This window comes from Haliaeetus albicilla, chromosome 9 (assembly GCF_947461875.1).
Source record: "Haliaeetus albicilla chromosome 9, bHalAlb1.1, whole genome shotgun sequence".
NCBI classification, from domain to species: domain Eukaryota; kingdom Metazoa; phylum Chordata; class Aves; order Accipitriformes; family Accipitridae; genus Haliaeetus; species Haliaeetus albicilla.
Genome location: NC_091491.1, coordinates 16383039 through 16410834, shown reverse-complemented (window position 1 = coordinate 16410834; position 27796 = coordinate 16383039). Strand labels below are relative to the sequence as shown.

Genomic DNA, 27796 nt, shown 5'->3' with positions numbered 1-27796 from the left:
CTGTCTGAGCCATCCCCAGGGCCTAGGGAATGAAGGAGCCAAGGGAGTGTTTGACCTTGGTAACAGCTCACCTGCAGCAGGCATTGCAGGTTGTGTTGATTATTAAACCACCAAAAAGGGTTTACAGAGATGAACGGGTAAGACCCCAAATTAAATGAGATATTTATTGATGATTAAATGAGATACTATGATTTACTGATGGTTGTTAGCAAAATCAAAATGAAAAGAAATACTTCCATTGCAAAGCAGACCTCCACTTAAACACAGAGTATTTGTGGTCAGAATAAGGCCATGTCTTCCAGCACAGCCAAGCCCCTCCTTACACTCACAGCGGGATATTAGCATGTTTCTTCCAGGGACTGGACTGTGTTTTACTAGCCAGCACATCTAGGTCATGGCAGATGCGCACGCGGGTGGTCGAAGGTTGGATGATATCATCAACAAACCCTGTAAAAAAAAAAAACAAACAACACAAACCTTCCCCTGACCAACCATGAAGTGTTTGCCTCTCAGCCTTCTCTATATCTAGGTTATAATGTAAATTAGAAAAATCAAAACAATATTTGGAATAAAGAGTTCACCAGTTACCAATTAACTTAAGAAATAATTTAAAATAGCCTGAAAAGGAAATATTCCTGTGTCAATAGTTTTTAAATTAGAAACATTTGGTTTTTTAATTTTTGCAAAAGTTAGCAAGCCAAAAGATGTTGAGGGGGCTTTACTCACTGAGTACTGCACCTGTTACTGCAAAGTTTTAGACATACCCTTTCCTTCCATCTGCTACTGTTAGTCTAATTTAAAGGTTCAGAAATGTTGGTTAGAAGAGACATCCCTTGACTTTGTACATGCAGGAATCTGGTTTTTCTGGCTCAAACAGCAGTATTAGATAGCCTACTGCAAAACCAGAGGGAGCAACACTGTATATATTGTTTGTGGTGGTGGGAAAACAGCTTGGCTAAGTCTTCCCAGCTCTGTGGCACTATTAACGGGATTTAAATGAAGTACAAAACTAATCAACAGAGTTTGGAGGACAGAAACTGGAAACAGAGGGAGCTGACTCCAGAGCCTACAGAGCTGCCTTCTAGAGCACAGTTAATGCTTTAAAGCTGGAAGTAAAATTTAGAAGTAGAAACAGTGGAAAAATTCACCCTGAGGAGTCCTGGGGAACGTCACTGAACTGAACTAGACTGACCCTTTCTTAAGGCCACTGGTTTGCATCTAGGACTGTGTAACAGATCATCAAAGCACCTGTACTTTTAAGAAAAAGGTTGAGTTTTGAGATGTTTTCTAGTATCTACAAAATTTAAAAGATGCTTTTCAGTGCAGTCCCCACATCTCACCAGCCTCTTTCCTTCTGAAGATGTTTTTTGTCTACATGTGTTTTTCCATCACAGGCACAAGCTATGGTTAAGCATCACCTTTCTGATTCACATACAAACGTCTTGCCTAAATAACTTACTCATTAGCAGCTACAAATTTATCTATGTGCAATGGCAAACTCGGAGGACACAATGTGCGAGATAACCGTACCTCTCATGGCGGCAGGAAAGGGGTTTGCAAACTTATCCACATATTCTGCCTCTGCGTCTGCCTCTTTACCTCTGAAAATGATCTGGACAGCACCCTAGAAAGATCAAGTCTGCAGGTTGGTGACAGTAATTCAGTCCATACAGAGGACGGCGGTCTGCTTTACCAGCTCCTTCCCGCTCCCACAGTATACAAATGTGCATTCAGGTAAGCTGCTTCAGAGAAAATACCACTTGTCCTCATCTTGCTAGGCCACCTCTGTGGCACTATAAAGGCACTGATGGCTGCTGCGCACCAGCATGAGCGTCAGCCTGGATTTACCTTTGCACCCATCACTGCCACCTCTGCAGTAGGCCAGGCATAATTTGCATCTCCTCTTAAATGCTTTGAGCTCATCACATCATAGGCACCCCCATAGGCCTGGAACAAAAACCAAGGGATTAATTAGTGTGAAGTGACCTCGCAGCAGCAATAGCCTACCTTCCTCTTGCAGCTTTTACTATTCCAAAGACAGGCAAGCAAGGCTAAATTTTACCTTAAAGAGCACAAGCATCTCCATTTTGCTACAACAATCTCCTAAGACTAGACCAAGCCTCTGCAGCTAGAACCATAAAAAAGCAAGGAAGGGGGCTGGTGGTAACCAAGACCGTTCTTGATGGCAGGTAGAGAGGAATTGTGTATCTGGCACAGCAGGCCTCAACCTGCACCCCACACACGCACACAAACCAACCAGTCAGCGTGCTTCTGGAATCTCCTGGCCAGGGAACGCAGCGCTCGGACTCTGCAGTGCTCCACTCTGGTACTGGAAGTGGTCCAGAGAGCAGTGATGAACAGATACTGCAGAGCAAACCGCAGCACAGTCCGTTTCAAGGCATTACTGAAAATTACAGCAAGGCTGCAAGCTTGGGAATTAAAGGATGGTAATATGCCTTCTCTGATTCTTCTGAAAAGGGACAGAAAGAGGGAAAGTTCTTTTTTTCTTTTTGCTGTGTTAAGTCAAAAGCCTATCAGAAAAACAAGCAGGAGGAGCAGATCAGCAAGGAAAAAAAAGCTAAGCCTTTTAGGACTCCAAAGGTCCCCAGAGCTTATGGCAGCATGATGGTCAGATACCTTATAAAAAAAGAGAAGGGAAGAAAATTAAGTAGACGATAGCGGAAGTATATGGAAGAAGAGAAACCACACGAGCATTAAATCTGCAGACACAGCAGAAGACAGACAAAATCAGCCACCAGTATTGGAAAAGGAGACTGAAGTGGCAAGAATAGGGAAAGATCACAAGGATTAGCAGGCAGGTAGCATGTCCTCAGTGAGACAGGACAAACACTTGACTGAAGGCATTCTGGGGAGAAAGCAGAGAGCAGGAACATGCGATTTCAGAGGAGTGCAGAGACAAAAGGAATGAAGGAACTGAGGTAATAGTCTGAGAATAAAAGAAATGGCCTCTTGTAACCCAACACAAAGAGGTGTTACCAGATGGGACAAATGGAGATGTGAAAACGATAGAAAGCAGAAATGGGAAGATGGATAACTAAAATTGCTACGAGTGAAAACAGGAACTCTGAAAGAACACCATGTAATTGTGCCAACTTACCTTTCTGGTGATGATAGTAATTTTAGGCACAGTTGCCTCTGCAAAGGCAAACAGTAGTTTTGCACCATGACGTATGATTCCACCATACTCCTGAGCTGTACCTACAAATGACAAATAATTGTTTTCACTCCAGGGAATTCACAGAAACCCCATATGCAGTTTGGCAATTGTCGTCATCCATTACCCACAGCAAACCTAACAACAACTAGAATTGTTAATAGCTAGGCCACGTTCTCCTTAAGATGCTGAGCAACTCTACGAAAAATCTCTCACCAAAAGCAGCGTATATTTGTATATAAGGTCACAGAACAGTAACACTCACCAGATGGTATCTTCCTAGGAACAAAATAGAGTTACATCATTTTCAAGACTCCAAATGTGACTAGCAGTGAAAGAACACAACCTCAATTCACTTCCCCAGAACCCTGCTCTTCCAAACTCCCTTTTTTTTCTAGACTGTACTGAAAGGCAGCTTGGCTACCGTACCAAAGACCTATCCTAGTCTTCCTCCAAGCAAGCCCAAGGTGATGGACCTTAAAAGACAGAGGATGAATTCCTCTATAAGGATTCTCACAGCAGGTGCTTCTGGAGAATGGTCATATGCAGCAGATACGAATGCAAGTCATCCATGTTACAGGATGTTCAACACAGCTCTGTCCCAAACACAAGCCCAGCTGACTTGACTGGGAAACAGGATTCCCACAGACTTTATTTATAGGATTTCTGAATTTCAGACCACTGGATATAACTCCACAATTGCTTTCTAGCAGTTTATCCACCTACTGACTTTTGCTTTCAGCATGTGAGATAATATCTTAGATTAAAAAAAAAAAAAAAAGAAAGAAAAATCGATTAAAAGTACTCTAAGAGGTTAAGTAAAAGCTCTTTTGTGAGGTTTTTTTTTAATAACTTATTTGGTAGTCTGTTTGGTGGCTTGACTTTAATGCTTCCCCTCATGTGTAATTTGAGTGCCTAGTAATTTATGCCTACACTTACAAATGTCTGTTCTCAGCAGCAATTTCACCTTTGGTTCTTGCACTGCCCTCCAGCCAGTGGGACTTGTCAAGCCTGCAGAACCTTCCCAGCAGCAGCAGTCAAACAGCCACATCTTCTTATCCCAAGAAGCAGTCTGACCACAGTTGGGATGCTCGGCCTAAACCCAGCAGCTGGGGAGCACCCACAGACCCTCTGATCTAGTCACAGCCTCTGTTTCTAATTCACACTTAGAACACAGTAGCAAGCTCAGTTCGACTGTTACTTGAACTATTTACACTGTCACTCATGGCCAATTAACATAAACTCTTTTCTAGCCATAGATTCAGTCCCAGACTTGTTTTAAATGTGTGTTTTTATCCAGCTACTGGATATGAATGCCTTAAATGTCATCTCTGTGCACACCTATTACATTGGGGGCTATTTAAAGTGTTTGGGTCACTAACACTGTGAAATGTTTCATACACCTGTAGGCCAGTGTGACAGACTCTTCTTCTCTACTGAACAGGGAAATGAGGTGATCAACACCCTCAGAATTTACTACTTAATCTGAAATTTCTAATGCTAATGTACTAACGTTGCCAAACTCCTTAAAATACAACAGTTTAGGATCACTATTAAGCCTCAGATCTCCTCTCCAGCTTCCTCTACTTCTACTTACCCTCCAGTTATCTACTTTCAAACCAACATTCTGATACATAATATTAAGTCACTACTTTTCATTGGCTATATGGAAATAGCTTTGTTCTTGAATTCTCAGCAACTGTCCAAATCTAGATTCCTGTAGTGGCCCCTGAAGTGATCTAAGCTGCTGCTTGGTCCACGTCAGATAAGGAGGGTCTGTCTACAGCAGGAGAGAAAGGAGAGAGGGCAAGAGAGAAGAGGGAGGTTCTGTTGATGCCCTCTATATTGCCTTGTTAAAACACACCAAATACATTGTATTAAAATAAGAACTGGGATGTTGACTAGTGACATTTTGATGCTTTGATAGCTGCAGAGGCTTTGTAAACCTTGGTTTATACAACAGTTTTAACTTTATGTTCAATTGTATGAAAAACTGAGCATGTTTATCAGTATAACATTCATATTCCTCTCACAACCTGTTTTCTAATAGGTCATTTTAACATTAACGGCTCATAGAGTCTATGCTGTCTAATCTCAGACCTTTCCTTACTGATTCACCCGAAGCTTCTAAATCATGGGCATTTTTATCTGAAAAAATGCCTTGGAGCATGAAAGAACCTAAGCTTTCAAAGGTACAGGGAGGGGGTTTGTGTGTTAACTACATCACTGGCAATGAACGACATATTTTTTTTTCCCCCTATAGCTTCATCCTTTTACACATTTGGGCATTAAGTACAGCAGATGAAGCTGGCAGATGAGGCAGACAGTTTCTCTTGCTGCAGCAAAGCCTGGATAGCAACCTGGGCCTGTATGAGTTCAGTAACTCCAGTGCGGAGCAGATTTGTTGGAATGCATCTTCATGGTGCCCTCAGCTGCCACTCCTAGTGCTGCCTGCCCAGTGGCCTCCCTGCCCACAGGGGAATCGGCAGTGCTAACACTTTCGCTCTCCTGTGATCCCGTCCAGAGGGCTTGGAAACAGCCTGTTGGAGTCTTTGCAGGGCCTTCTGGTACCACACAAACAAGCATATAGGCATATAAATAAAACAGCATCTGAACAGAACAGCTGAGCATTTAAAGGGATACAGAGTCTTATTATAATAAAGCAAACAGTGTAACTTCCATGTCATTTATGGGAAGGGCAGCATCTCCAGAGAACACAGGTTTTTTTCTTGGACAGGCCACAGTCACAGCTTTGCACTTGTGCTGGGATCCCAGACAGTAGGACAGAGATACACGCACACATGTGGCCCTGGCAAACTGGTCATCCCAGCGTCTCTATCAGACTGCTAAAAATCTCAGCACTGACTTACTGCATGAACTGGCCCTCTCCTCAGGGAAGTCCAGCAAAGCTTTGTGATCTCACAAGACATCAACAGCAACATTAGTGGCATAGTTAGGTACTGACTTCATTTTCCTGCAATTTCTTGCATATTTCAGTATCCTTTTGAGATGATTACTGTACTTAGAATACAGAGTCCCAAAAAGTGGGATTTCAAAACCTGGCTTATTGAAGGCTACTACAGTAAAGGTCTTCTCACAGAGTTTTTTTAAGTGGGTTTTTAACACCACCACCCTGCAGCGATCTGAAATATAATGGCAAGGCATACCTGGCAAAAATCCAGGAACATCCACAAAAGTAATCAGTGGTATGTTGAAAGCATCACAGAACCGAACAAAGCGGGCTCCTTTCACAGAGGAATTTATGTCTAAGCACCCTAAAATTAAGAAAACAGTAAGGTATTAACAATTCCAATGATCTACTAATGGCCGTAATTCACGGCAACCTCAAAATCACACTTTTATTTTAGCTGTATTGTCATCTTAAAACAAAAAAGCTTATCTGCAGATAATGTGGAGATAATCTGCCATGAAGTTTTGCTGGTTTAGAACTAAGATTAGAGTACAACCTACATGCAACAGACACTCATTTCATTTTTCTGACCCCTGTGTGTAGAGACTTTCTATCCTAAAAACTAGCAGTTTATATTCTTATAATTTAAAATATTTTTCTGTAATTTTCTCTTCATTGATATTTTTCAGATCAGTTGTATTGAAAGGCTACAGAGTTCTCCATTTAAAAAAAAAAACCAAAAACCAATATTAAATGGTTCACTAATATTTTGAGAAAGATGAACATTTTTGGTAAACACACTGCAAAGTCTTTCTGCTCTGTTTCAATGCCATTTAGAATTATATTATGTGCTATTCTATTAAACTGGAACACATTTGGTGTGAAAGCATCTATGTGAAACAGTAAAAATCTTTGTTAAAATTGAGAATATCAAATGAAGACTAAAGTAATATTAAAACCTGCTGCCTGTCTTGATAGTCATATCTTGTAAAGATTACAAAAGAATAAAACATCATACTGGGTCATTGCATCTTCCCAAACAAAAAGGCACAAAAATTAAAAACAAGGAGCAACACTGAAAGTTCTGATTGGTGAAAGTCACTTCAGAAATTACCTGGTTAAAGAGAGAAAGCAAAATCCCTTAACAGTTAAAAAGGGTGATCTTAACTATAGATACATGTTGTACCTTCGTATCTAAATTATTTGAGGTCAAGAGACCCACACTTGTATATGTGAAAGCTTTGCATTGTTCTGCAAGTTGACCAAAAAAAAAAAAAAGTTACCTCACCTACAGAAGAGTTTTAGGCATTTTAATGCTGGGGAAGTAAGTATGCAGCTTCCATATTATGCTTAATCCACTTAATTGCAGGCTGCTGCCAAGTAAGTGGTGGTCTTCTGCCCACCCTGTTTGTATGCTCCTACCACTCCTCTTGTGCTGGATACAGCAGTATACTTACCTGTGAGCAAGATCACCTTGTCGATCCACTAAAGAAATTAACTGGTTTTCAGTTAGTTTTACAATGTCACAGCTGCATTACAGTAAGATTCAAGACAAAGAATGTGGTAGAAAAAAAAACATAGTGAGTATGAGTGAGTGGAAGGGTCATACAAAACATCAACAGTTAATCCCATAGCCAGTCAGCCTTACAAAGCATGAAGAAAAAAAAAAAAGACAAAACAGAGAGGAGGCACAAACACTGTTAAAAAGTTTCACACTGGACTGGTACAAACCTGATGCTACTTTGGGTTGGTTGCCCACTATCCCAACAGTTCGTCCATTCATCCTGGCAAATCCAACAACAATGTTTCTGGCATAGGAAGGCATGATCTCGAAGAATTCCCTTTCATCAGCAATCTGCGAGGGTGAGAGTTAGGCAGAGCCCTTATGAGGACAGACATATATATGCGTATTTATATACACAGGCAAACACAAAATCAGTTACGTTAGTATCAGAACTTCTAAAACATTTCAGAATTTGCAGCATTAAAAAAAAAAAAAAAAAAAAGGAAGAAAGAAACCTTTTAGTCGTCTTTGCAGCCTTCATTCCAGGAATTAACTAGTGCTACACTCATTATCAAAACTGCCACTTAAGCCTTCCATCAGAAAACATCTTTATGACATTTCCTCTGTCGTGAGCCTTTTTTGCTAGCTTATAACAAATTAAAACTTCAGATCAGGTGTTCAGAACTTCTTTCTCGCAACTTAATTATTGGCAGACTACACTTTTAAGGAACAATTTCCAGCAATAAAAAGCAAACAGTCCTTCATGGAGCTCAGAAACTCTCCATGACACGTTTAATAGATACTTTTATTTCTTTGCAAGTTCAGAGCACTTTATTAACAGAGGCCAATCCAGCACGCTCTGCTGCATCCACCTCCCCCAAAGTCACTGACAGCACGTACAGCAGAGAACGGAGGAACGCTCTGATCTGCAGTAGATGAATACAGGCACTACATCAAACTCAGCTATCCAGAACCACGAACCCTTGGTAACTGCGCTTGTCTCTGGGGTTGACGTTCCAGCCTGTGCTCTGCAAAGTGACATCCACTGGTGTATAAAGCAGTACCAAAATTCACATGTTCAAAAGAGATCATAATTATACGTGGAGCAGTAGCGACACCTATACATGGCTGCCTAGTGTTTTCTACTAGAATTCCTTGTTTTCAACTGTTTATGATAACTTTGCCTATACAGATTGCAGTTTGCCAGTCATTTCTGAGACTGAGGCAAATGAAAAGTTGTGAAAAATCAAAGTATTATTAAAGTAGTTTTATTTCTTTCCTTAATACGTCTCAAAGTCTGTGGGAGGGTTTGAGGCTTCTTTCCCTAATTCACTTAAGAATTTTTTTTTTTAAATGCCGCCTTTTAACTTGGAACAGGCAGTACTGAAACTCAGAATGGAAGAATCCAGAGATTAAAAACATCCTGAGCTTGGTTTCTGCACTAAAATGAGGCTAAATGCAGCCAGCTGCAAACTGAAATGTGTTAGTTGAATGAGTGTGCGGGGAGAGACAGTGAAATAAAATAGTGAAAGGAGACATTTGTAAAGGTCCTACAAACACAGCTGAACTCCCCCCATTTGTATGTGCTGCCTGTGAAACGGAGTTATTCCTAGCTTCATCATCTACCTCAGAACCCTGGGTCATCTGCCATTCAACATCTGAGGGGTAGAAGCAGCAAGTGGACATTTTAATATTCAAAATTCAGCCCCTCAGGGTGCTCTACAGGGGGCTGTAGCAGTTTCATGTGATAAAACTGCTTTTACAACCGTGTTCTCTGCCCGAGCACTTGTAATGCATTGAGTTGTTAAAACTGGAAGAGTGAAGTACTCAAAGTTAGGCAAGAGAATTACCAGCACTGCCTATGCTGCTTTAATAAGACCTCCATTATTTATACATTCCAATATTAGCTTTCAGTTTTTTTAAAAAACAGTAAGATGTTTCCTTCCCTGCCACCCTCCCAGGAGATCTGCCTCACTTAATGAAACTTTAACATTGGAGTTTCCAAGCTTCCGAGTGCTTGACTTGTAATTAAAAAAAATATTATTGTACTGTCCGTGTACGTAACTGTCTCTTAGACTAAATAGAGATGGGTAAATCTTTGAATGCATCTATATAGTTTATTACCTTTTATAAAAAAGTGACAGAATTCAAGACAGTAGTAGCAAGGTGCAGGGAGGGGGGCAAGTGATAGAACTCAAGGCAAGGGGGGAGGGGATTTCGACCCCAGAGAGAAAACTGTTTTACAGTATCTTTCATCTGTACAGTTATGCATACAGCATACAGGATGATGTATCCTGAAAACAAATCCTAGGATTCCTTTGATGTGCTAAAATCTTTTTTTCTGCAGTTGTTGTTGTCCCTTTATTCACAGCTACTACACAGGTAAAAAGAGTGACTTCTGAAGACTAAAAAAAAAAAAAAAAAAAAAGTATCTTCAGTGCCATTCTATTGGTTTCTTTCAGTTATTTACACACAGAATATAACATATCCGTATTAATCTCAACAATGCTCACATTAGCAGACTTACAGAGTGTATGATATCCAGCATATCGTAGGCTTTAGTAGATTCAATTGGGACAAGCATGTCCAGCTCAGGAACCAAACGGTCACTGCAGAAAATAAGTAAGCATGAGCAGCAATGTTTACAGATCAGACGAACATCAAGGCCAAAAATGCAGGTAAACAATTCCACCTCTCAGAGACTTGATGGGAACTGCTTCCCAAGTATGGGGAAAAGAAACGGGCTTCTTTGTCTCCGCCAGCTGTGCCTCAGGCCACTCAGCCCTCATAGGCCAGGAGGACAAAAGCCTGGCGAACCTCTTCCTGAAGGAGACATCTCTTCTACAGGGATCTCTACTTACGGAACCATCTCCTGGAAATACTACTTCTCCTCTTTAACTAGAAGAGCCCAACACGACACAGGCAGAGTATCGGCAGGGAACTTGAGAAGCAGGCAGGCAGCCGCTACAAACGGCGGGCTGCAGGGGGTACTAGAGGCACCTGGGACACTGCCCTGGGGCGCACAATTCAGCCATGGTGAAAAAGATTTGGTAGAACAAGTGTTAAGTGGCAGAAGCAGAAGAGCCTGCTTAGGCAGGTCCTCACAGCTGGATGGGCAAAATGGTTTCTCCCAATGGCAGAGCAAAGTTTCCTGTCACATACCTGGATCCACTGCACATTTACAGCTCTGATCCTTTCCCTGCCCGTGTTGTGCGCTTGCAATTTTAAATACACTTAACCATAGGAAACTTTTCCATACTTATTTCCCCTGCCACCAAACAAGCAGAGATTCATGGGTGAGGAATGCACATCCACTCTTAGCTGCTTCAGTTTAACGGCTTTGTTTAAACAATCTTTACTGTTACTCTGCTTAACTCACAGTGATGCACTTCATGCGGAGCTTTACATTTAACAAAAATGCTGCCTCCCCATTAGCAGCTGATGCTATCATTTACCTCTATCTTTGATCATATTAGCTTCACTAGGGACCTGCAAGTGTTAGCATTCACTGGGTCTTTGGATTCATTCACAGTCCCCATGGGGGGTGTCAATTTTTATGAGTCACCACTGAGAAGACTTCAGAGAGTATTATATTTGTGCTATTCCATAAAAATACTGATCTATTTTTGTTATAAATGGTGCTTCTGTGGAGTTCTTGTTGAATTACTATTTTAACAATGCTGTGATTTACTGCATTTAAAACAAGACAACACAATGCTCTAGAAATCCAATTTAAAACTGAAGTGATCTGCAGTTTGTCAAAATTGGGCAAAAACTAATAATGCAAGCCCCAGGGCTGTCTCTGTGCTCCCTCACATACACATGACTAGAGAGAGGCACATCTCCTTGCTGAGAGGGTAGGAGATACACCTATTAATAGAATAAAACTGACAGCAACACTTCCAAGTATTTTTTCCACATGATTAAGAGTATTGCATGCACATATTTCCATAAAATGATATAATGAAACCTTAATGTGATGAAAGCAACCAATTTTAACATAATAAACCCCAGGCTACAGAAGACTGTAAAACTTTTTCTTATCCATAGAGTAGATATGAATGTGCTCCAAGTTCTGTCTGTTACCTGTGGTATCCCAAAGGATAAGGAAAGTGGAAAAATGAAATTATTGTTCCCATAAATTCACAGTGCTGTAGAGTACTGAGGGAAATTGTAATGACATTAAAATGAATAACCACCATCAAAATGAAGACATTACCCAGGATATCACAAGTTTCAAAATCTCCTTCAAATCATCACAGATAACGGATATCTGGAGCTTGCTAGCAAAGTCACTGGACTTATGAGGTTGAGAAGTGTCTTTCTTACAGATCCCACTTATCAGGAACTGCTGCTCATCATCAAAGCAGTCATCTGAAGCCTGCGACAGCTGGAGACACTGTCACCCAGATTGATATTGGTTTTCATTCGATACAAAAGGGAAACTGTACTTGTTTACCAATAATTTCCAGAAATTTATATGCATACTTCAGGCTTTAGAAGAAACTAAATTTGTTTATAGTCAAAGACACAAAAAGGTAAAATCGCACCATAGAATATACCAAATGCAATGAAGTAGGCACCCTTCAAAAGGTAGAGGACATATTCACCATTAGTCAACTTGGTACTATAAGAAACCTTCTAACTCTTTAGAACCCAGGCTACTGATGTCAAAAACTCCAACTGACAGAAGTTTCAGCAACCAGGACTGACATTTTTCAACACCACAAAGAACCTACCTACTGAGAGAAAAAAACAAAACAAAACAAAACAAAAGAAACCCACCAGCTTCTGGACTTAACAATGAAGACCAAAGTATGTTACATTTAATTTGCATTATTCATAGCAATTTTTTGTGGTGTGAAAATGATGCAATAAGAAAGAAATTACTCTGGAGGAATGGGCTTCAACTGGAGCAACGGTAAGAATCAAACACATCAATTCAAAGTAAAAGGATATCACTATGTCCAGGTGAAATATTACCAATGTAAGCATTAAGACCACAAATGGGAGAAATATTGGAGATGCTGCTATAAAAACAGGAAAATTTAAAAAAATAGATCTGTCTTCACATGTATAAAGGCTATTAAATTGAAGTTTTTAGTACAAATTATTGAGCATTTATTACACTGTGATCCTCTAATAATACATCTGGTGCCACATAAAAGATGTCTCCCTTAAGAAAATAAAGAACTACTCTCTTACACATTTGTAGCTACAACGTAACTGACAGCTTCTCACAAGAAAATAAACTGTCTATTATAAGATACCTTGATTAAAAATAATGGACTGTTGTTTCTCTAATGAAATTAAGATACCACGTTCAAGTCTACAGAGGGTAAATAACCCGTTGAATGCTTAGAAAGAACATGATAACCTCAGAGATAATCCCCCCCAAAATTCACCAAATAACAGAAGAGATTTGCTTTGGTTTGTCACTATCAACCCAGAACAGTCTTCCACTTCAATAAACTCTTAAAGATCAACATCTTAGTTACTGGTCCTAATATTTTCTAATGGACCTGTCTGACCATTCTCTAAAAGCAACTGGCAAATTTATTTTGCCAACAGTGAAAAATGTATTTCAGGTACCAGAGCAGTGATTTGTAAAATCGATCCAAAAAAACCCTCCCCAAACAAATTGTTTCAAAGACATTACAAAGAACAGTGAAGCATGAAGAGAAGATAAGCTTCCCAACTCACAAGTTAAAATCTTCATGTGTGTAAGAACCGCAAGACATACATCACACACTTCTGTAGAACTGAAAGGAACAAATTCAGGAGCAGCTCCTGTACAGGAGAGGGCGACAACCTCTTAGGGGTTCCCTGCAGAAAGGGCTGAACTGGGGGTGCAGCTGGATCTCAGGTCAAAATGCTTTTACTCCATTGACATTCTCCATCTCTAACACCACTAGCAAGGCTGTCTACTCAAACAGTCCTGTGCTGGCTCTCTGGCTGTCCCTCTATCTCTTGGAAGAATTCTCTGATAAAAGTCCAGATGGTTGCTGTTTTTCCCCTCTTGAAAGGGCTCAAGTCCTTCCTTTGTTACGTTGCCAACTACACACTGAGCCTGACAGACAAGTACCTAATACATAAAACTTTCAGCCTACTTTGGCTCCTTGTTGCTTCCCCACCTCTAACCTTAACCAACAGAACTTACCCAACAGACACATGAACTGACAAAGGAGGGCAAGTTCTCCCCACTTTTGTTCACTGTGCTATCTTCTGCCTCGCTCACTTGTTTTAAGGCACTGTGACAGCCCACCTGTACAGAGATTACTCTTCCCCATATTCTGTACACAGCCTGCATAATATTGCTTTCAGAAAATTAAAAAAAATTAAATCTATCAGTGAGCACTGATAAACATGTATGTAAACACACATGTTGAAACACTTCCCATACTCACACACCACACAGCAGAATTATCAGCCAAGATCCCAGGCACAAAACACTCATTTCTTTACACCCCTTGAGCCAGAGAAGCCATGAAATTTGGTGGACAGAGACCACGGATCTCAGCCAGTCTCCTCTTACCTGGGATCATGGCATTCACGGACTGGAGCTGGATCATGGTTGCTAAGAGGTAAATAATTAAAGAACTCTCGGAGATTAAGTAGAGCATCTATATCGTTCTCAAAGGCTCTGTGCGCGACTCCTGGAAAGAAACAGTTAAGCAGTTATTGAAATTATTTTGCAAGGTTTCATTTGCAAGTATGTACCAATAAAGATACAAAGAAGTAACAGCAAGAATTTTTAAACCCGAGCTAGTAACAATCGGGAGTTTTAAGCCACCAAATTTGACTAGCTGAAAATATCTAGAAAATGTGTGGCCATATCACACTTCCTCCTTAACAGGATTGTTGATCTCATATTTAAAATACTGTAAACTGGTTTATCAGCTGTCACAGACCTAGCTGGATCCCAGCCTTCTGGCATTCAATCCAGGTTACTGTGCTGCTCTCAAGCTTTGGACTGCAAGTTCTTTTATAAATGCTGGATCTGAGCAGTGTCTGTGTGTGTGGTTTTGGTTCATCACCAGTTCAGTTCAGATAGAATTTGAGATCCCACAGTCATTTTGAGCCTCAAGAAGATTCATGAATCACCAAGTTTTCCCAGAAGGGAAAAGAAAAAAGCACTTCATCTCACATTGCCAGTTGGTTTATAGTTAAGAGGTTCAATCAATCATGTTAGTAAGCAAAGAAGGGATTGTTAAGAATCTTTCAACCCATGCAAATTTCTGGACAACAAACAGAAAATCCCACACCATACCAAGCCTGCTTTGCTAAGCTCTGCCCTCTGACAATCCTCCCACTTCTAGAATCTTTTGTGGATTTGCCACTTTCTCTTCCAAATCCCAGAACTCTCCCACAGTCCCATTTTCCTATTTTGTTTTCCATTACTAAAAAGGACCAGCAAGAGAGCCCTATAAAGAGTAAGGTCCTATGCTTAAGTAGAGTTTTACTACTTAGACTCAAGTGACACTCACGAGTACAAAAAATCTGTATTAGACAATCAGCTGTTCAGCTAGAACTAAGTCATTTACTTTAAAGAACAATTAGTATGTTACATAAACTACCCAGCTCTCACCAGATACAGAAGTGTGCGTCTTCGCACCCCCAAGCTGCTCTTGGGTGACATCTTCATTGGTAACAGACTTAACTACATCCGGGCCAGTAATGAATAGATAGGATGTATCCTGGGGGAGGGAAAAAAGCAAAACCACACAGTACATGCTAGACTCAAGCTGCAAAAGCACTTGAGGAAAAGCCACAGTCTGTAGAGTCTTTCCCCAAAATAAGAAAACAGCAGAACATAGGGACAAATTTCTTAAAAATCTTTAATGCATTACATTAAAAATCCACTGAAAATGCAGTTACCCACATGTTATTTAGGAAAGTTTTTCTTGACTTTTCATGAAAAAGAAGCTTAATCCAAAGCAGGAGACCATCTCAAAAAAACAAAACCTTCACATGGGGTCAGCTTGTATGTAAGCAATGTTAGCAGCAGCAGGTCAGGATATACTCCACCCTTACCTTCACCATGAACGTGAAATCAGTTAAAGCAGGCGAATACACAGCTCCACCAGCACAAGGGCCCATAATGAGGGAGATCTGTGGAACTACCCCAGAACACAGAACATTTCTCTGCAATAGAACAGACATCTAGTTTTACCAAAAATGTGCATCTTTAAGTCTATGCACAGATTCTGTAAGAATTCACAATCACAAACAGGAGAGGACAGCTTGCTTTATTTACTGGGAGACAAATACCTGGACAGAATGTCTTGATGCAAATAGAACCAAAATAATGTCTTTGCTACTGTTTTGCTTCTTTCTGTTCCCATACATTTGATTTCATATACCATGCAATAATTGCAAAGGAAGATGGAATGTGCGACCTCAACAGATGCTGCAGGGGCAAAAACTTCAGAGCCTAGAGTAGTAAGAAGTGTATATACCTGAAATTTGGACATATAGGTACGCTATCGCTCAGCGGTAGAAGCAAGCTTTACTAACCAGCTGTGGCAGAGATTCTTTTAAAATCAGACTTCTGCACTGAATTGAGTTTTACACAATGGTGAATTACTGCTGTCCACCAATATGAATGGTATGTTGTCCAAAAAAATGTTTACATTGCTCATTGCTCAACTGGATTACAGTTGACTTCTGTAACTGTTCGACTGCATCATCCCAGATTGCACTAATCCAAAATACTGTTAGCATCTAACTTGTCATCCCACCTGCTCGCATTCCTACTGAAAGCACAATCGTGTTTATGTTTTGTGCACTTACTTTAAAACTGTGTGTTCTGGCAGGCATATAACATAATGTCATTTCAGTAAAAATGAAAAAAAAAAAAAATCAGTAGCGTGTCCAGAGGAAAATTTTTTGCATTAGCCACAAAAATATTGTAGAAATGCAAAATTCTCACCAGTCCAATCAGTACTGCATGTCCCCAAACAGTAAGGTTAACAGGTTCCCTTGTCCTGCATACTGTTCTTTGAACAGAAACCTCTGATTTGCACCTTCTTTTCCTTTTTCCTCACCTTTTTTTTTCCCCACTGACCTACCATCTTGACAGAACAGGCACTTGGTGCTTCTTATCCGAGTTTCTCACTTTCTTCAAGTGCATAGTGGTTGATTTACTTTAAGTCCCCCTTTCTGCAGTGGAAATCTTTCACCTTTTATCAGCCCTATTGAAAACAAATCTGCTGTGTGAAATTCTTAACATGTCTGTATTTCAGAGGAGGCACCAGGACAGCTGGTGGTGGATAAACACAAGGGAAATTACATCCCAACACAGGCAATCTATACATTAGTGTGAATCAGAAAGTAACCCTAAAAGAACTGTTTTAAGTAAATTCATTCATATGACAAAGCTCACCATATAGTGCAACGCCTACAGAGCTTTGCATTGGATCACAGTGTTTTACAAGGCTCAGCATTACTCTTGTTTAACAGATGGGTAAATGAAACTAAGAGGTACAGTAATGTGCCCAAAGCCAAGAAGAAAACCAAAAGGACAGTCCAGGTCTCACAAGCCCTCATATACACTGCTTTATCAAGCAGGTGACACTGCCTGAAATAGGATGATGGATAACCTAAAAGTTTACTTACAAACACCAACTTGAGTAAAGAAAGATTTTGTCCATCTTTGTGGATGCCAAGCTTCCTGGTCATCCAGCAGCCTACTTACCAAAAATATATCTGCATAGCCAGCCAAGGACTCCACTCCCTCCTGGATACGGGCTCCTCCAGAGTCATTCAGCCCAATCACAGGTGCTCCAACCATGGCAGCTTGATCCATGACCTGGTGATGAATAGAGAGTCCTCACTATTGACCTAGCTAAGCTAAAACCCCAAAGCAACCAACCCCCAAAACGTACATCCCCTAGAAAAAAATCCGTACGTGCCAGAATTCAAACTCCCTACATACCACTCAGCTTCTCCTTTATTTGTATTAACTATCACAGTCACTAACTGCTTACTGGGGTATCATGTTTTGACTTATTCAGACTAGGGGCTAAAAGATACACATTTAATCCCTCTCATGACCTTTAATATTTACCTGCCTTACTAGCCATGCACTCCATACTCACACTGCATTATCCAAACCCTGTGCTAAGTGACACTATCACAGGAGTTTGGACCAGAGAGGTCCAATCTCTCTCTGTTCATAAGAGGTCTAAACTGCACCTTAAAACACTCCTTCATATGTCTAACCTGATCTTAAAAGTTTATTGCAGTGGCAATTGTGTAATCTCCCTAAGCAGTATATTCTAATGCTTGATTATCCTTCTTAGAAGTTCTTCGAGAAGACTAAACTAAATCTTCCCTCCGGAAATTTAGAAACATTGCTTCTTTCTTGATATAGTAGACAGGGAGAGCAATTAACTACTTCTTTGCCTCTACCTTCATAAACATTCAAGTACCTCACATCTCCCTTCACTCTTCATATTTCCCTTCATGTTTCTAGACCCAACACCATCAATTGAGTCACACTGTTCTTTCTACGTCCCATTTTCTAGCCTTCTGATCATTTTTGGTACTTGCCTCAAGATCATACACAGTACCCCAGCATAGGCTTAAGTGGGAGGATTGAATTACTTACATTCCTTACATAAAATATTCCTGCTTATTAGGTCCCAGTAAAATATTTGCCATTTTCATAACACTACAGCATTGGCATATTACGTTAAGATCTGCTTTAACATTAAGATCTGCTTTAGCTCCTAAATAATTTTCCGTAAAGCTACACATTGTCAGTCAATCCCCATTTTGAATTTCAAAGTTACTTTTCTCTGCCTGGTATTCGCTCTTTCAACTATTGTTACAGAACTGCATATTATTTCAGACAATCTTTCATTTACTAAGATTTTTAAAACTTCAGTCTTGTCTTTCAGAGTGCTTACAGCATCAACCTTGAATTTTATATTGCCTAGAAACACAGTAAGCATACTCAGTCCCATTCAAATCAATAGTATCCCAGCAGTACAAAATTCCAGCCTGAACATGAATCGGTGACAACTCTCTCTGTACAGTTCTAAAGTGGTTTTGTTCCTACGTGCAGTCATTCAAAGTAAAACAGGGGTTCTTCATGCTTTGTGCCTGGACGTCCATTTAAAAGTTGAAATATCACTGCGGCAGACATACAGAATGACTTTAAAATTTAAATACAATCCCACATTTTAAAAGCATCTGTGTGGACTGCAAACAGGCTCTGTGAGCCACAAGTGGTCTTGTTTGCTTATGTGAATGCTACACCAGCCATTATCAAATGCCTTATTAAAAATGAGTTTAGTTGAGTTGACATTTATTGCTTCTTTCCAGGAGGCCTGTTAACCTATCAGGACAGGTTAGTGAAACAATTTCACTGACACATTTTGCTATTTTCCAGGGCTTTATATATGAAATAATTATTTATTTCAAGGCTTTTCCAGACACTGAAGTTCTTCCTAGAACACCATTCAGACTACTGAAAACATGTCCATATATTTGAGACCAGACATTTTTTTGCCATACCAGTATTCATAGGGAACATTTCAGGATTCAGTCTCAAAAACATTTTTCTTCATCTCATGGACTCAACGATTGTCTTGAAACATGACATCACAGTTCCACACAATGGCTTTAAAGTGTTCCCCACCACAAGTGGGCACATGTTACTCTCAAAAGAGCCACACTGAATCTCTGCTGCTTCAGGGGAATGATTACAGGTATTTAATGTGGTCTGAAAGACCACAAGGCTCTTCTGCAAAAGCAACAGGCAATCTGTAGCCCAGACCTACCTAGCTTGGAGCTTTGCTGCAAGATGCCAAATACTGCTACCTCTCTGCAACTCCTGGAAAAAATCCCAAACAGGAAAGGATTACCACCAAATGGGCAGATCTCCAGGGAAGTCCAGCTAAGGGAGAACAAGTTCACTTCCATGTTCCATGACATTTTACATCCCTTAAGCCACCAATAAGGTTTGCAGGAGCCAAGATGGTCTCTCTCTCAGAACAGATTTCTGCTTCCCAGAATTCAGCCCAACAAGAAGAACTAAGAGAAGTGAAACAGATACACTACACAGACAGTCTTTTTTGAGCTCTCCACTGCCCAGGCTGCAGCCTCAAAGACTCTGAGCCCCAAAGCAATTGATGCATCCAGAGCCTACCACTGTGTCATGGTTTAACCCCAGCCAGCAACTAAGCACCATGCAGCCGCTCACTCACTCCCCCCACCACCCAGTGGGATGGGGAGAAAATCGGAAAAAGAAGTAAAACTTGTGGGTTGAGATAAGAACAGTTTAATAGAACAGAAAAGAAAAAACTAATGACAATGATAACACTAATAAAATGACAGCAGTAATAATAAAAGGATTGGAATATACAAATGATGCACTGTGCAATTGCTCACCACCCACCAATCGACGCCCAGTTAATCCCCAAGCGGAGATCCCCCCCCAGCTCCCCCTTCCCCTCAGTTTATATACTAGATGTGATGTCCCATGGTATGGAATACCCCTTTGGCTAGTTTGCGTCAGCTGCCCTGGCCGTGTCCCCTCCCAGCTTCTTGTGCCCCTCCAGCTTTCTCCCTGGCTGGGCACCAGAAGCTGAAAAATCCTTGACTTCAGACTAAACATTATTTAGCAACAACTGAAAACATCAGTGTTATCAACATTCTTCTCATACTGAACTCAAAACATAGCACTGTACCAGCTATTAAGAAGACAATTAACTCTATCCCAGCTGTAATCAGGACACACTGACATTGATGCCAACCAAGAACAGTACCAACTAGGAAGGACTCACATTTTTTTCTAGTTCTGCTACCAGCACTCTCCCTGCTTCTTTAGAAATAAGAGATCAAAAAAAAGTAGAAAACATCCCAATATTCCAGTACCATTACATCCCTCCCCAACACAAAGAGACACTGCAAAGCTCCAATGTGAAAGGGTAATATTAAGTCTTTCCCAATATCACGACTTGGTAAAGTCAAGTAGTTGTTACCCAGCCCAAAGTCTTCATGTTTTCTAGTTTTCTACCTCCATACTACTGAGAAGCCTATGCCAAAAAAGTAGTTATTTCCATCAGGAGAAAAGGCCTTGCATGCCAAAAACCTTGTTTCTGATTCCTTAGCAAGAAAATTCAGGAAGTTTTCACCAGCCCATACCACTGAACACTCATGCATGACAAAGTTCTTGCCCTTCCCAGCCCTGGGATTCAAACACCAGCTTTTCCAGTGAGACAAGCAGACAAATGAGAATAAATAGCCACAAGTGCCTGATAACAGAAGCTCTGAGTATCAAGGTGACCTCCAAGTTGTAAAACTGTTTATCTTCAGATTGTTTACTTGCTACATTTGCTTTTTATAAATATCACACACTTCTACATAGCACTGTTTATAGAAGTTTCTCCCAAGTCATTTCACATTTCTCCAGTAGACAATGGCTAGTTAATTTATCTTTGTACTTTGCAAGTCTCTCTTGTCTCTTGTAGCACAGCAGAAAAGGCAACTTAATCTAAACAAAGTGTATATTACTTGGAAAAGCTCTCTTATATTTGAAAAGCTTCCAAAGGGTACCTCTCTGCTCACCTGTGCTTTCACATCTTAACTGACACGAGGAGTCAGGCATTTTCAGGTTGCCATGACGTACGCCAGAGTCAACTAAAGTCAGTCACAAATCGTTTTCTCCAGAGTCATTAACACAACAGATGGAAAAAAGGACACTGACAATTTTTTGGTTTATTTTCTCCTGTGAAATATTACCTTGCAGATCTTCTGGGCATGAGCTCCAGATAAACTGCCTCCAAATACAGTAAAATCCTGGAGGGAAAACAAATTTTCAGATTAGGGAAAGAATAATTTCAGTAAAGTGTTGTAAAATTTTGCAAGTAAATAGTATAATCCTACAATGCTCTGTATTTGGTATGCTGCTCCAAACCAACCTGGCTCCCTCAGTGCAGCCTACAGATCAATCCTGTTCAATCCAAGCCTCCTTTACAACGAAAAAGATCCTTTTGACACATTTGCCAGTGGATTCCATGTTAAAAATCACAAAATTACTATGTCTCATTTGCTTTTTTTTTTCTCCTTCACAGAAACATTCTCTCTTTCTATAAATGTATGTTCCTCTTCCATCGACATCATCAATACTGAAGTAGTCTGGAGAAGTTTCAACTGTGAGGAGGGTCCCACTGCAAGGGGCAGCAGTAAGATATGCCTGCAAACAGGCAGAAATAAAGAACTGAAAATATGCCATTGTTCTATATTCATGAGTTATGCTCCAAGAGCTGAACATTCTTTTATGGGTGCTGACAGTGGGGACTGTCAGCCAAAACTGACTACTGGTGCTACCCCTAGACCTGAGCAGCAAGTTCTTTAACAAGCAACAGAGGCCCTGGGACTGATCCAGAAGAAAAAGGGGATATTGACACCTACTGGCACCAATAGAGCCCAGAGCCAACTTCTGGTGAGTTTCTCTCATGCATTCCCACCAAGTCTTACTCTCAAAGAAGCCCTAAAAACTGTGTGGACAGAGAACAGCATAACCATGACTAGCAGTTGAACCAAAAAAGAAAGAACATCTCCGGTGGCAGCTCAGTTTGGAGGGGGAAAAAGATCTTTAAGTATAAATACAAAAAACTGAGAGGTGTGTAATGAAGGGTCACATTTAAATTCTTTTAATACAAAAACTGCCCTCTACTTGTGTTCTTCTCAAATTAAGGTCTGTGTTCGGTTCCTGTCTTATGTTCAGGCCCACATATCAGTGTCCTTCCTTGGAAGAACTACATATCCAAGACAAAAAAGGCAGGGTGTACGACTTGCTCCAAGGTCACAGAGCAACAATCATTTTGGCCATCATAGCAAACTGAACAAAGGCTACTTTGTGGCCCAGAACAGAGAAGCAGTTACCAACGATCTGAAAGAAAACCTTTCTTCCACAGTGTTAAGGCTAACCAAGATAAATCTCTACCTATGGTGCTTCCTCTAAAATATTTTTATTTTAACATAAAAAGTATATTTTATCTATCTATTTATATGCTGTCTATCACAATTCCTTCAACTAATCAGAGAGTTCAAACTTCAGAAACAATTCAAGGTTGCTCAAGTGCCCTCTGTCATGAATTCCACTCACTGCAATTCCAGTGGACATCTCCAGCAAACAGCCCCCATTCTGCAGCCTGAAACCCAGAAGATGGTTCTCAGAACTCACAAAGCCCTCCACTGACACTCGCAGGTCTTCACAGGCCTGCAGGAGCTCACCCACGCACATCCAACTGCAGGGACAGTCAAAGCCTGCAATTGCTTTAAGCACACAGCGCTCAGTGACTTCTCCATTAATTCACCTCTTGGTTAGCAAAAACGTGTTTTGGGGTGGACTCCTCCAGTCTCTCAGCATATCAATATCCAATGATATTACACTGAAGTAATAACAGTTTGTTTTTTCAAAACATTACCGCTGGCTCTGCATTCATCACTCTCTTCATCTCACCCTTGTCACAACTGCATTTATCACCCAACAAAGTTTTTAAAAATGCTTTTTTGCTGCTTCTTGTCTGAAGGTGCCCTGCTTCCTCCCACAGAATCTTATGTCTATCTTATGCATATTGGTAGAAAGGTAAAGAGGTACGTTGCTACGTGGTCACACTGAACTATTGTGAATTTATTTCAAAGGATAAGTTCATGCTATTTAAAAAAACAACAAGCAAAACCATACCTGACTGAAAACATAAGCCAGTCTCCCATTAATCCGTCCACGGCCCGTCACTACACTGTCTCCAGGATACTGGATTAGAAAACAAATTCATTAAAAATAAAAATCTTTAAAAAATCAAAAGTAGCAATGACATCCACTAAAAACCCCACAAACTTACACTGAGTACCAAGTTGAACCATAAGACTGATTCTCTGAAAGGACTGGTCTATCATGTTTGCAGTGGGAGCTCTACAAAGATTTCCCACATCCCTGGAAAGGAAAACTAGAGTAATACCACATATTAGTTGCGCATTAGTGTAAAGATCAGTGAATTCTACAGTTTCCCCTCAAATTTCAGCACATCTGGAGTTAAGGCAAATCATATCCTTCGAGACAGGAGGAGATCTTTTAAGACCAGCTGATGTTTTTGAAAAAATGGACACAGCACACAAACCTTTCTTGAAGTGTTGATACAGGGAAAAAAACAACCCTGGAAAGGTCAAAAAATATAACTCTAGTCACCCCAAATACTTCAGCGTGACCTGTCCTATTTTTCACTCTGTAAATAAGGGAAAAAGAAAGAGCTGGAAGAGAAAATGGAGCCTGTGAATCTTAAAATCTGCTTATCAATGTTGTCTCACTTTTTAGTAAAGGAAATATTCAGAAGTCTTTCAAGACAACAGTAGAAAAGGAACTTCACTGGGCTGTCATAAAGGAATTCCAGGCATTTAAATGCTTTTTGCTGTTTGGTAGAAGAAAGAAAAAAAAGAAAGGGAGAAAAAAAAAAAAAGAGTATGTTGTGTAGGGCCCGCTCTCAGGGCCATTTATGCTTAAGGTGACCTGTTCTCAGGAAGGTCATACCAGTGTGGGGACTTTTCTCAGGCTGCACAGACAGCACTTCTCCCAACTCTTGGTTCCTGGCACACAGAACAGCAGGAAACACACCTGTAGTTCCAGACACTGACTTGTGTAGATGACTCCTAAAAGCCCAAGCAGCCTGTAGAGTGGCCTGGATGTGAGTACAAATCTCACCCTACCTTCAGAAAGTTCCAGGAACTCAGAGAAATTCAATGCTAAACTAATATTCCAGCTCATTGGCCACAGTTAGGTCATCTGTTGTGAAACTGTGCTCTGTAAACACTATCTGCAGCTCACAGAAAGGTGAATTCTGAAGGACAAGGAAAAAAATTAACCCTCCTGTCACTATCAGGACTTTGCTACTCCTCCTGTCTTCAGGAACAGTAATTTGCTATCAGCACTGCGGGATGCAGCGTTGAGGAGTATGACGAGAGGCAGCATAGCAGTTATTTCAGTTTGCTAGGGAACAGAGTAAAAAATTCCTTAAGGAAGCAAAGATGTTTGCTCGTACACTCGTTGAGGGGAGAAGGTTTAGCATGACATCCTTCCCAGCACGAAGTCCCATCAGCCTCCTGGCTACTGAAACAAAAACTAATCCTACACCTTTGCTGGTTCCCAATGCCCCAGCTGCTCATGGTGGAAGACTGCTGATCTCCCTCATCCATAGGAAGCAGCCCCGCAACTTTAAGGAATGAAGACCGATGAACTGGTTTAATAACCACATAAACAGAAGTTGTAGTCATTGTACGCAGCATTCAGCAGTGGCAGATATGGAGCAGCTTCTCGCCACACCCCAAACCAGAATACTCCACAGGAAACAGGGACTTTTGCTACAGAAGATTAACACTGAACAGGCACATCTGCACTAGCCACCTACACATCCCAGCATGTTTATTGGTCCTTTCTGTATTAAATTGCAACCAAATACTTTTCCTGTGTAGTAATTTATCAGGCATCAATGTTATGGTGAGGGACTTTGGGGAGCCATAGATTGCCCCTCTACGTGATGAACCTCATGTACCATGTTGGTTTAGGATACACAGCTGTATATCTGAAAACTGCATAAGCAAGAAGACTGCAACTTGCTAATGGACCAGTATGAATGCTTGAATTTCCGAACATATCTGATTTTAAGGCCTACAGGATTTTATTACTATAGCTTGGCAGGCATAATTATGGATCAGAGTTATTTCATCGTATAACATTACCTGTAGGGAGGCAGAAGTACCTACCCATATTCGTTCTTCATATCTGACTTGATTGACAAAGTTGTAACTACAAAGCTCTGCAGTCTCCTCTGTTATTTAAAATATAAATCTAAGATAATATCTGGGGAGATATTTGAAGCAAACAGGTGACCTTATAAAAAAAAAAGGTATCTAGTTTAGACAATGGAAAAGTAAATCATGTAAACTGTTAAATGGAAACTGGGACTAATAAAAGGAAATTTGCAAAACACACAAAAAAAAAAAGAAAACAAAACAAATAAAAGAAATTACATGTGAACAGAAGTCCCTATTTTCAACCAGCTGGCTGGTTAAACAGCAGAGGACAAAGAAACAAAACTACCTTATTCTTACTAGAGTCCATCCCAAAGTCAGAACATCTGTGTTCCACAAACATGTCATATTCATCAAAACTGTCAGGGTCCAACAGCAGAAGAATTCGTTCTCTTGCTGTCAGCTTTCCCTGAAATGGAGCAAGCAACAATTAATATAGCCATTAGGTAGTTCTGGCTCTGTTTACTGACCACCAGCAGATGTAGCTTAAACAAACATAGCCTCTCTTGATCTGCTACATTTGGACCATTAAGCAACTGCATGCCCCCAAAGCTGCAAACAACCTATATAGTGATCATCTTCCTTAGAAACAAACATAATGCAAGCCAGAAAAGAAAGCTTTGCGAAGACGACTGACTATTGGAGCAGCACTACCACAAGACAAAGGAAAATCTGAGAGTCTTTTCAACAAGCTATAATAGCATCACAGCTATTTTTGCCTACACATTTGAATGCCGCTATTAAGGCCTTTGTTCTATTCTTAAACATGGAACCCTTCCACAGCTAAACCAGTCCTTACCAACAGTTCAAAGCTCAATTCGCCATGCTCGATGCGAGGAAAAAGGAAATATGACAGCCTGCAGGGATTTTCTGACGAAATCCTTTTGTTCTTTTTTCTGCTGGACACTGGTATGGGCAAAAGTAGAGTAATGGCCAAGAACGTAATCAATTGACCAGATACACGTGTTCCTTGCTCAGTACTAATGATGCTATGCAGTAATAAATGATTGTAAAGTTCTTTTTATCTTAACCTTCCAAAAAAAATTTGTTATTTCCAACCCAGGTAAGCATCTGCCTGCAAAGGTCAGGGCAACTGGGCTGCCTTCTCCAGGGGATGGCATGACCCCACCTCAACATGACGTTAAAACACAGCTCGGCTTCTCTACAAAACTTCTGACCAGTAGGTCAAAAAGTTCACGAAAATCAACAAATGCAGGAAAGACTAATGTAAGCCATAGATTTAATTTATATAAAACTGTAAGATGTTTGAGACCCCCAGACATGCAGAAATGCTTGCGTGTTGGTATGTCAGTGTCCTAGATGTAACTCAGTGAGACTGTAAGTCTTTTCAGATGTTGCGTAACTGCGGGAGGGAAACTGCTGATGGGTGAATGGATCGTTCACGTAGTCTTCATGTGAACGGCTACTACTATCTCCTTGATGCCTACAACCCATCATGGCACCACTGGGTCCTTGCACCCCAGCAAGAAACAATAAACAGAAACAGGAAAACTATGCTGCCACCCTCCTCAGCATTGCCTAAATTCTGAAAAACAGAGACGAGACTAAAAACCTAGCTGTTGCCACCCTTCCCATCAGCCTTTTCCTCCGCCTTACTTCCACTCTTCTCTTTGCTCTCATCTCATAGAAGATCAGCTTAGATTTGCAACAGCAGCATAAAAGACGAAGCTGCGCGGGATGGTATGTCTCCAAGCCCAGCGAAGTGTTACGCGAGGCAGAACTTAACCATCCCGCGACAGGCAGAAGTTGCAAGTTTGGCCTGTGCTACCCCTCACGCATGCGCACCACAGCCAACCTTGGCGACAGAGCTGAAGTAAATGAATTACTCTTTTCTTCTGCCCGAAGTAACAGGTAACGCAGCCTTTAACGCCGCTTCGTTAAAGCTCCCCGGCAAAAGGGCCGCCCCGGCCTGTGCCCAGGCGCCCCGGGTTTCCAGCCCCCCTACCTCTCCCTGCCTACCCCGCAGACGGCGGGTCCCGGGCCGGCGCCCGCTGCGACTGTGACTACCCCTCCCCGCCGTGCCTGTCGCGAAGCGGAAGCGCCCCATTACGGAACCCGGCGGCGGCGGGGCCGCGCCGTGGGGGCGGCGGGGGAAGGCGCTCGTCTCGCCCCCGCCCGCGGCTCACCCGCTTGTGCTGGGCGTCGATGCGGCCCTGGCCGCCGCCGAGCAGCGCGGCGCGGCGCTTCTCCTCGATGCGCTCGGGCACGGAGGGCGGGCGGCCCGCTGAGGCGGCCCGGCACAGCGGCGCCCCCGCCGCCCGCCGCAGCACGCGCAGCGCCGCCATGTCGCGAACCAGCCAGCCCGGCCGGCCGGGGGCGGCGGCGCCTGCGCGCGGCCCCGGCGCGAGGCGGCGCCCAGCTCCGG

The 27796-nt window shown here is 41.4% G+C and overlaps 1 protein-coding gene across 2 annotated transcripts; it reads right to left on the bottom strand.

The window, feature by feature from the left end:
* Positions 1 to 145: 145 nt before the first annotated feature.
* On the bottom strand, positions 146 to 27755 carry PCCB (propionyl-CoA carboxylase subunit beta). 2 transcript variants are annotated; one of them, XM_069791858.1, is made up of 15 exons: positions 27558 to 27755; positions 25700 to 25819; positions 23294 to 23362; positions 21343 to 21399; positions 17288 to 17401; positions 15625 to 15735; positions 15179 to 15287; positions 14126 to 14246; positions 10118 to 10199; positions 7818 to 7941; positions 6343 to 6450; positions 3119 to 3219; positions 1849 to 1947; positions 1531 to 1624; positions 146 to 447 (listed from the first exon to the last, which is right to left on the bottom strand). In XM_069791858.1, exons 1-15 carry the CDS (start codon positions 27714 to 27716, stop codon positions 326 to 328), a joined length of 1590 nt encoding a protein of 529 aa, XP_069647959.1. In that variant the 5' UTR covers positions 27717 to 27755; the 3' UTR covers positions 146 to 325. The 2 variants fall into 2 exon arrangements, with proteins under 2 accessions (XP_069647959.1, XP_069647960.1); XM_069791859.1 differs by lacking the exon at positions 27558 to 27755 and adding an exon at positions 27377 to 27493.
* Between the last annotated feature and the right edge of the window lie 41 nt (positions 27756 to 27796).

Coding starts and splice junctions, on each gene's coding strand:
- PCCB (XM_069791858.1), bottom strand. CDS start 27,716: ATGGCGGCGCTGCGCGTGCTGCGGCGGGCGGCGGGGGCGCCGCTGTGC. Junction 10,200..14,125: donor CGTGAATGCCATGATCCCAG/GTAAGAGGAGAC, acceptor TATTTTCTGCAG/TGACCGTTTGGTTCCTGAGC. Junction 448..1,530: donor CTTTCCTGCCGCCATGAGAG/GTACGGTTATCT, acceptor TTTTTTTTACAG/GGTTTGTTGATGATATCATC.